At 45.2% G+C, this 9,089-nt stretch overlaps 1 protein-coding gene across 1 annotated transcript in view; it reads left to right on the top strand.

The window, feature by feature from the left end:
* The window catches only part of GIGYF2 (GRB10 interacting GYF protein 2), a 115,695-nt gene extending 107,963 nt beyond the window's left edge, over nt 1-7,732 (top strand). Inside the window, exon 27 of the mRNA XM_027875274.1 lies at nt 4,641-7,732. Within this exon, the coding sequence (XP_027731075.1) occupies nt 4,641-4,708 (68 nt within the window). The 3' untranslated portion in view covers nt 4,709-7,732. The remainder of the gene's footprint in view (nt 1-4,640) is intronic.
* The last annotated feature ends 1,357 nt before the right edge of the window (nt 7,733-9,089 follow it).

Below are 9,089 nucleotides of genomic sequence, written 5' to 3'. Positions count from 1 at the left end.
ACTCAGTTTTGCTGGGTAGGTGATTCTAGATTGTAGTCCTAATTCCTTTGCCCTCCGGAATATCATACTCCATGCCCTCTGGACCCTTAATGTAGAAGCTGCTAAATCTTGTGTTATCCTGATTGTGTTTCCACAATACTTGAATTGTTTCCTTCTGGCTGCTTGCAATATCTTCTCCTTGACCTGGGAATTCTGGAATTTGGCTACAATATTCTAGGAGTTTTCCGTTGGGGATCTCTTTCAGGAGGAGATCGGTGGATTCTTTTAGTTTCTATTTTGCCCTCTGGTTCTAAAATATCAGGGCAGTTTTCCTGGATAATTTCTTGAAAGATGATGTCTAGGCTCTTTTTTTGATTATGGCTTTCAGATAATCCAGTAATTTTTAAATTCTCTCTCCTGGATCTATCTTCCGGGTCAGTTGTTTTTCCAATGAGATATTTCACATTCTCTTCTAATTTTTCATTCCTTTTGATTTGTGTTACAGTGCCTTGATTTCTCTCTCTTTTTTTTTTTTAAGGCAATTGTGATTAAGTGACTTGCCCAGGGTCACACAGCTAGTAAGTGTCAAGTGTTTGGTCTGAGGCTGGATTTGAACTCAGGTCCTCCTGACTTCAGGGCCGGTGCTCTATCCACTGCTGCCCCAGTGCCTTGATTTCTCAAATTGTCCCTATCTTCCAATTTCTCCATTCTAATTTTTAAGGAAGTATTTTCTTCAGTAAGCTTTTGGATTTCCTTTTCCATTTGGCTAATTTTGCTTTTAAGGGCATTCTTCTCCTCATTGGCTTTTTGGACCTCTTTTGCCATTTGGGTTAGGCTATTTTTTAAGGTGTTATTTTCTTCAGTATTTTTTTGGGTCTCCTTTAGCCTCTCACTCTCAATTTTTCCTCTACTTCTCTTACTTGCTTCTCAAAATCCCTTTTGAGGTCTTCCAAGGCCTGGGACTGATTCATATTCTTCTTGGAGGCTTTGAATGTAGGAGCTTTCGCTTCGTTGTCTTCTTCTGGTTGTATGTTTTGATCTTCTTTGTCATCAAAGTAAGATAATATAGTGTGACTCTTTTTGCGCTGCTTGCTCATGATCCCAGCCAATTACTTGAGTTTTGAACTCTTCAACTTTTAAACTCTCCCACGGGTCAGGCGTAGATAACCTGCATGAACGCTGGGGACGGAGACATCTCTGAATTGGCAGGCCGCATAATTCTTGTGAGTTGCTGCAGTTCTGCTTTGCTCATAGAGTGCAGCGCTTTCTTTTTTGCTGGCACGCCATCCTGGGCAGTTAGGTGCCAGTGTCTCCCATGTCTCACAGGGGTCAGAGGAGAAAAGGGAAAATATCAGAGGGTTGTTGCCAAGAAGGTTCCTTGTATCAGTGAAAAGTAAGCTTTTAAATTTGTAACTTTTCTTGTAGGGGACTGCTAGGTGGAGCCATAGTGCATTAGTGCATTAGAGCACTGGCCCTGGAGCCCAGAAGACCTTTCTGCCCCGAGTTCAAATCCAGCCTCAGACAGTTACTAGCTGTGAGACCCTGGGCAAGTCACTTCACCCTGTTTGCCTCAGTTTCCTCATCTGTAAAATGAGCTGGAGAAGGAAATGGCAAACCACTTTGGCATCTTTGCGCCCCCCTCCCCCCCAAAAAACAAAAAAAACCCCAAAACCCACATGGGGTAACGGAGTGAGACGTGACTGAAAAATTAAACACCTTTTCTTTTAAGGCAGTTTGCTTATTCTTATAAGTTACTAATTTCTAGCTGACCTCGGAGTCAGGAATGCCTCAGTCCCAGCCCTGCTTCTGCCCCATATTAGCTCTGTGACTGAGGCCAGTCCTTTAGCCTCATACCCTGCCATCTCTAAATCATAGAAGGTCATCACAACTACCCTGTAATCCATTGGATAAGGTCCCTTCCTGGCTCCCTGGTTCCTGGTGTCAGCTTCACCTCAGAGGCCAGGAGGCTGTAAGACCTTTATTTCCTTTTCTTCCATTTCTCGTGGAGACACATGTAGAGCTTTTAAAGAAGTAAATTACTTCCTTGACCAAGTTCTGTGATGAGTACCAAGAAAAATTAATAGACTACAAAACAAAAAAAAAACCTTCGTTCTGTAAAGGATGTGGCCCCCCCTACAGTGAATTAGTTTCTGAAAAACACTGGCTAAGTGGACTGTGGCTTTTTTTAAAAATAAAAGTAGTCACCAGAGGGAGTCCTTGCAGTTTTAGAAATGAAAATTTGATCCAATTTCCAACATAATCCATTCTTCCAGTTTCTATAAATTCTCTTATCAGATGCCTGCTATTAACCAGCATGTTTGCTTTCATACAGACAACATGCAGTGTGTGTGTGTGTGTGTGTGTGTGTGTGTGTGTGTGTGTGTGTGTGTGTATGTATATATATGTATTACCCTAGAAGGCAGTGTGCTATAATGGAGCAAAGCCCAGGACCTGGTTTACATGCTCTTTCTTTCACTGTGGGGACAAGTTTGCATATCTGTAAAATCAGGTTGATAGATTGTGGTAGCTTTAAAATCCATTTTCCTTGCAACATGTGTCTGTTGTGTTAGTCATTCAAAAGAAAGGTGATTTCATTGGTAGATACTACTGCCAACCATTCCCTCGTTCCTTCTCCAGCCTGCTTTAAAAATCAACTTTGTGAGTCGCAGACACCAGAAAGAGCAGCATTACTTGGTGCTCCGCCTTTTGTTGATGAACCACTGGGAACATAAGTGACTAGGCCAGGTTCTAGCAGATGAGATTTTTATTCCTAGATTTAAACTGAGCCATGACGTCATTGATGGAAGTCCTTTCCCCAGTGGTACAGAGTGTAGCCCTCTGCCACTTTCTTGTCCTGGGAAACTAACAACCCAGTGTGCTGGAGGCCTGCTTTGAGGTGTTTTAAGATAATGTGAGTACCAGGCTACCCAGCTGCCCTCTCTCCTCCCCATAAGTGATTGGCGACATATGTGATATAATACATGATTTTCTAAAATTGCAGCTTAGGTAGTTTGAACATGCTTTAATCGATGCAGAATTTCATGAGGCATTAATGTATTCAAATGTGTTCCTTGTCCTGTTACTGTACCGCGCTTCTTAAACTGGGGGGTGCGACCCACCAAAAAAAAGGAGAGGGTGTAGCTAGGTAGTACAGTGAATAGAGAGCCAGCCCTGGAGTCAGGAGGACCTGAGTTCAAATATGCCCACACATGCTTGACAGTGAGTAGCAGTGTGACCCTGGGCAAGTCACTTAATTCCAGGAAAAAGGTTTGAGAAACCCTGTATGAGTATATATGAAGATATATATCTTCCCAGGAGAAAGTTAGAAGATTTCATTTTTCATAGTCTGTTTAGTCTTTGGGTCCTATTCTTTATCTACCAGCTGAACTGTGATTTAAGGGGGAACCTCCTGTATGCACTGTAGCCTTTCAGCCATCTCATTGGAAAAGAGAAGGGCTGTAGTGTAAGCGGCCTGCTGAATTTGTTCTCTCACAAAGTGGATTCTTGTTCCTGAACCCACCCACCCTGTGTAATAGAGGCTCATGCCACAATTTCTATGAAGAAGCCGACGTGCTTATTTTGAAAACCATTGCATTTTTTAATTGAGTGAACATAATTGAACTGTTTGTGTAAGCCACGTTTATGTTTGGAGGCGTATGCTAATAGACTACCCTTATTTGAAAATATGAATGGTAACTTTAAACGTGAGCTAAAAATGAATCAAGCTGTTGTTGTGGGTTCACAGCCTTCAGAGTGGCCAGGATCTTAGAGATAACCCAGCCTCATCCCTTCCCTTTGTGGATGAGGACATTCATGAGGTCACAGGAGTTGGGTGTGTAACAGCAGCAGCCCCTAAGCCCAGCTTTTGTGCCTCTCCTGGTAGAGCAGGTTGCTTTGACTTGGCCTCTTATCGAGCTTCCTTAAAAAGGCTGCCTGGCATTGGTCCTCTGGCTGGTCCTGACTTGTGAGGGCCAGAGAGAGAGGTGGTCACTAGGATGTATTTAATAAATGCTTTTTCGTTGTTTGTGTGTTAGGAGACAGAAAAGGTGGCACAGTATTGGTTCAAATGATTTTTCTCTTTAACTCACAGACAGTAAGGAGTCTTGGCCAAGACGTCGAGGCATGTTGTTTGAGAATTCAGAGGAGGAGGTTTGCCAGTAAGCTGAGCCTAGGGCAGGAGTGGCCATCAGTTAGCATCACTTCTTTCTGCTACTTCCCAGGGTTTCTCCTGTATTCCTGTACTTTTAAAGAACTGAATAGCACAGAAGCGGGGTTGGGGGGACAGGATTAGAGGGAGTAGTCCTAGCACCATATACACAATCCCTTAATGGTAAGCTGCTGAAAACAGCATCCTCTCCCCACCACGTTGTTCTGCGGAGGTGTGAGGAGCCTTAGGCTGGCTAGCTTAGCACAGTGGCTGGCACTTAGTAGGCTTTTAATCACTGTTAATGAACTGATTGATATTAACTGGCAGTTCTCCTAGGGGTCATGATGGCCCTTGCCCATTTTATACAGACCCATTCAGGACAGCCCCTTTGCAGGGACTCTGTAGGGAGCAGCATTACTTGATCTTTCCTTAAATGCAGGCTTGTATGACATGAAGTAGAAAAATTCATTTTGTTTTGGTTCAGTCACTGATCACTGATTGTTTCTTCCTGCAGGTTTTTCAGTAAATGCATCATCAGAGCGACTTAATATGGGCGAAATAGAGACTTTGGATGACTACTGAGCTTCTGCACACCGTCTGGCCATTTCCCATGTCTGTTAACCATGGATTCTCCACCTTTGGACATCACACTTTACCATTTACTCTTTATCACCCTGCAACCATCACAGAACGTATCATCTCAGGCTTTCTTTTCTAGCCCTTTCTGTCCAGGACTCTGAGCAGTCCTTGTTGGCGAGCCTCTCGGACGATAGACAAGTGGACTGAACTCTGTCTATTGGGTGGGTGGTAGTTGGGATTCCTCCCCAACAAGGATGACTGTAGACAGCAGGTATTCACTGGGCTGATTCCATCTGCTGTTTCCTGGAAAGCCCGTTGGGATCTGCCAACAGCAGCTTCCTTTTCCCCGTCCTCCCCCCCCCCTTTTTTTTTTCTTTTTCTTTTTCTTTTTTTTCTTGGCAAGGGGGGAAAATCTAACTTGTGCAATCATGGAGAGAGTTTATGGTTAACAGATGTTGGTCAATAACAACACCCCCCCATGGATTGTGACTTCTGTGTTACTCCAGGGCAGAGCCAGATGGTGCCCCCCCAGTCCAGGCGTGGCATCAGGAAAGCTTAGCTTTTGGATAACGTCAGCAGGGGCTTGGATGGGGGGGTTAGCTTGGATTGGTTTGAAGTCGCACACCCCTGGCCTGCCTTTTCTGAGCATTCTTTTGGAGGGAAAGTTCAAATCTTTCTTCATCGGGCGGTGACATCAAAGCACGCCGAATTCTCCCTCTGGCACACTCCTTCCTTCTTGGACAAAGGAACCTATGATCTGGGAGAGGGACTTTTTTCCTTAATTTTTCTTTCTTATTAAAAACTGATTTTTCCCATGAATATTTTTACTTCAGAGGAATAGGACCAGTTTGTTTTGGGCCCTTCTGCTGAGAATTTGTCTCGTTTAAGAGGCACCTGGGATCTTTACCATATGTCTGTATTTGTCTAATTTCATTTTGGGTGGGGATGAACCTTGGCTCCCGAATGCACAAGCCCAGAACTGTAGCTGCTCATTCGTGACCGTGCCTGCGTCTGTCTGCCTGCAACCCTTCCCTGAAAAGGGCGTGTTAGAGATTCTGGACTGGCATTTTGTCTTACCTTGACCACCTGCAGTACTTCTGTTCCTGAAGACCACTGTGGGGTGGGACGACGGGAGGTGGGGGCAGTAGGAAAGCCTGGCTGGGCTGGTTGGGGTTCCCTTGTGGTCCTTCACTTCAGACCCAGATGTAATCGGCTTCACTTGGTAAAGAAATCCTTGGACTCGCTTTGCTTCCGCCAAGAGTTCAACGAGCCCTCTCCCCCCAGAACAAACCCCACCCCCTGAAATTGCCCGTTGCACTTAGTTTCTGACCTCTCCTTTCTCCTTCCACATTTTGGGAACGGTCGGAGTGTGCCTGTGGGAGAAAGTGCCGCAGCTGCTGGGGTGGCTCTGTGGGAAGATGGCACCTTCTCCTCTCCTCTCTTCTCCCCGCCATCATTGCCTGAAGAAGAGGCTGGAGCTGCTCTGAGAGCAGTTTGGCTTTGAATGATTTTATTTGGTTTATTTTATTTTTATTCTTTGAGAACACCGCCCTTCTTGTCCCTGCCCCCTTCTGAACATGTACAGTTAATTCTACGGAGACTGCTGCAAACGTGTATATAGTTTTTGGATCCAGTGGCATGGGGAAACGGGGCACCATCCACAGTTGGGCTCCTGCTCTCCTTTGCTTTGTAAATTCATAAAGGGGGAAAGAGGGATAGTTAAAATGTTTACAAAACTTTAAGCTCCCTCGGAACTTTTGCCAGTGTGGAGGAAAAAAACGAGAAATAAATAAAAACAGTTGTATTATATCTAAGAGGGCATTTTGTGCTTGCTTTTGTTGAGGCTGACTTTTACAATCAATCACTTCCAAGAGTAAAGTCCATCCAAAAGGCCCTTTCTCCTCTCAGCTTCATGGAGAAGCTACAAACAATACTGGGCACCCGGAGACAGCCGCCACTCGCTGCCTTTCTGGGGAATGTTGGTGGTTTTTCTGCTTGCAGTTTGAGAGCTCAAATAAACACCGGTAAGTTAGATTGGAAATATTTGACCAAACACCTTCACTCCTGTGAGTGTACCCCCTACCTCTAGCCTCTCCTCTTTCCAGGCCTCTCTTATTCCAGGCGTGTACTCACCCAAGAGTCTGAATTTGACCTCCCCATCTCCCCTTTTTGTAACAGATGAAAAATTAGAAAACAAAGGTGATTCTTCAGTAATGAGTCACTCAACTCATCAGACACTTTATTTCCACTCTTGAAAACAAGCGAACTCAGTTGTACCTGAACAGCCTTCTAGCAGACATTGGAGAAAGACCACTCTGACCTTGGACTCTTCAGCCTCTCATCCGCTCGTGTCTTGTCTTTCTGTTTTGTCTGGAACGACCCACCTGCCCTCCAGCTTACAGCTTACGTAATTATGCTCTCCTGGGGGACACTCACTTTGTGAGCTCAAACGTACTCTTCGTTTCCATTTTATACTCTGTCGTCTTCCTCGCTGTTTGTCCCAGGGTGTTTTTATGGAAAAACTTCCCATGCAACTCTCAGAAATCCTAAGATCTGGGCTAGAAGGGACCTCAGGGGACCATTGAGCCTGGCCCTTTGCAGTTGAAGAAACGGGATCAGAGAGGTCCCGTGACTGGCTCAGTGTCACATTAGGGACTAAAACAGGAGGCCTGGGATTTGAACCTGGGTCCTCGGACTCCAAGGCCAACTCTCTGCTTACATACACCATGCTGCCTCTGCCAGGTAAACTGAAGACGATCAGAAGATGGGTGGAAACGAGTTTACTCTGCTCACAGTCCTGTCAAGGAACTTCAATAACTGTAAGCTAAATGAGTTTTCTACTTCAGTACAGTTAGGGATGTTTCAGGGTTGTTTTTACAATTTGTTTTCATTTCAAGGAAATCATTGTTAATTTATGCATCGAGTTTGACCTACCTTGCAATGTATTCTAACCTGGTGAGAAATGGACATATTTATTTTTGTACAAAGCGCCTCTCTGCTGTTGAGTTAATAAAAGTACAAAACCCACTGTGTGTGGAATCTGTAGCTAGACCAGCTCTGCTCCCCTCGAGCCTCAGCGTGTTTGTAGAGATGTGCTCCCCCCCAGGAGTCATCGAGTTTGGTCCAGAAGGGATGAGCAGGCTTGCTCGTTCTAGGCGCAGTAAGTAATAACAAAAAGGCGAGATTTAGTTGGGGATTCGGGGTGGGGGCAGTTTTCAAATGTCTTAAACACTTAGGAACGGGGGTCGAGGTCATTTCCTAAATTTGAGACCTCAAGTTGATAATCTCCTGGCATAAGCAATGAAGGCCTGTGGGCTTCTCCGAGACTTGAACAAAGCACTGTGTGCTACGGATGCCATTGGTGGAAATCACAGTGTTAACCAGAGAGTATCCACAAAGGGTGGTGGGACAGCCCCAACCTGCCGACAGAAGTAGCTAGTCCTTGGTGAGCCCTCCCCCCTCCTAAAGATCGAAAAAGTAAACCTTTCCCCTCTGAATGCACCAAGGGGTAAGAATATCTCAACTGAGTCATAACCTTGTCTTGCCATTGGAAAACCTTTGAGCTGGAAGAAAGAGCACTTTTCCGGGCATGACATAGCAGGTACTTTAAGCCAGGATTGTGGTGTTCTCTGCTTCGTGACTGGCCCAAGCTGTTGAGCCATGGCGTCAGGATAATATGCCCTGCTATCTTTGGTAATGATGGTGCTGCTTACCCACTATCAAGGGCCTTCTTCCATCTTCCAATAGCAGTAATAGGTTTGTGGTGCTGCTTTCTTGGTGGTGTGGTAGAGTGCAGGGCTTGGAGTCGAGAAGACCTGAGTTCAAATGTGACCTCAGACAGTTACTGGCTATGTGACTTTAAGCCTCATTTAACTTTGCCTCAGTTTCCTCAACTCTTAAGATGGGAATGCTGTTGTAAAGATCAAGTGCCATATTATTTGTGAAGTGCTTAGCGCAGTGCCTAGCATATAGTAGGCACTGTCTCCACCTCGTCCTTGTTTTCAGGGCAGCTGTCCAGGGTTATGGACGCCATCTGTAGCAGTTGTCAAAGCAGTGTGAGATCCAAGGCACTTATCATTCTGCCTCTGCCTCTGCTCTAACCGGGTTGCCTAAGGAACCACAGGCTTGGACAAGCTGAGGAATATTGCATTGTTAGAAAAAGGTGTTTCCAGGAAATTGTTGAGGGAGTTTTTTCTGACATTAGATGAGACTGACTGAATTGAATGGAAGCCCCAGGTCTGTTGGTGCCATCGTGATTTAGTTCAGCGTAACTCGTCAATTACCTATTGGGCAGTAAGTCTTGAAAGTGCTGGGAAGACAGTATGGACCTGTGATTTTACTGGTGTGGCGCACTCCTGGACGGAGAAAGGCCCTTCTACCAGTG

This window comes from Vombatus ursinus, unplaced genomic scaffold (assembly GCF_900497805.2).
Source record: "Vombatus ursinus unplaced genomic scaffold, bare-nosed wombat genome assembly UNPS02014808.1, whole genome shotgun sequence".
Taxonomy (NCBI): domain Eukaryota; kingdom Metazoa; phylum Chordata; class Mammalia; order Diprotodontia; family Vombatidae; genus Vombatus; species Vombatus ursinus.
The sequence above is the reverse complement of the archived record's forward strand: the minus strand, read 5'-3'. Positions and strand labels throughout refer to the sequence as shown.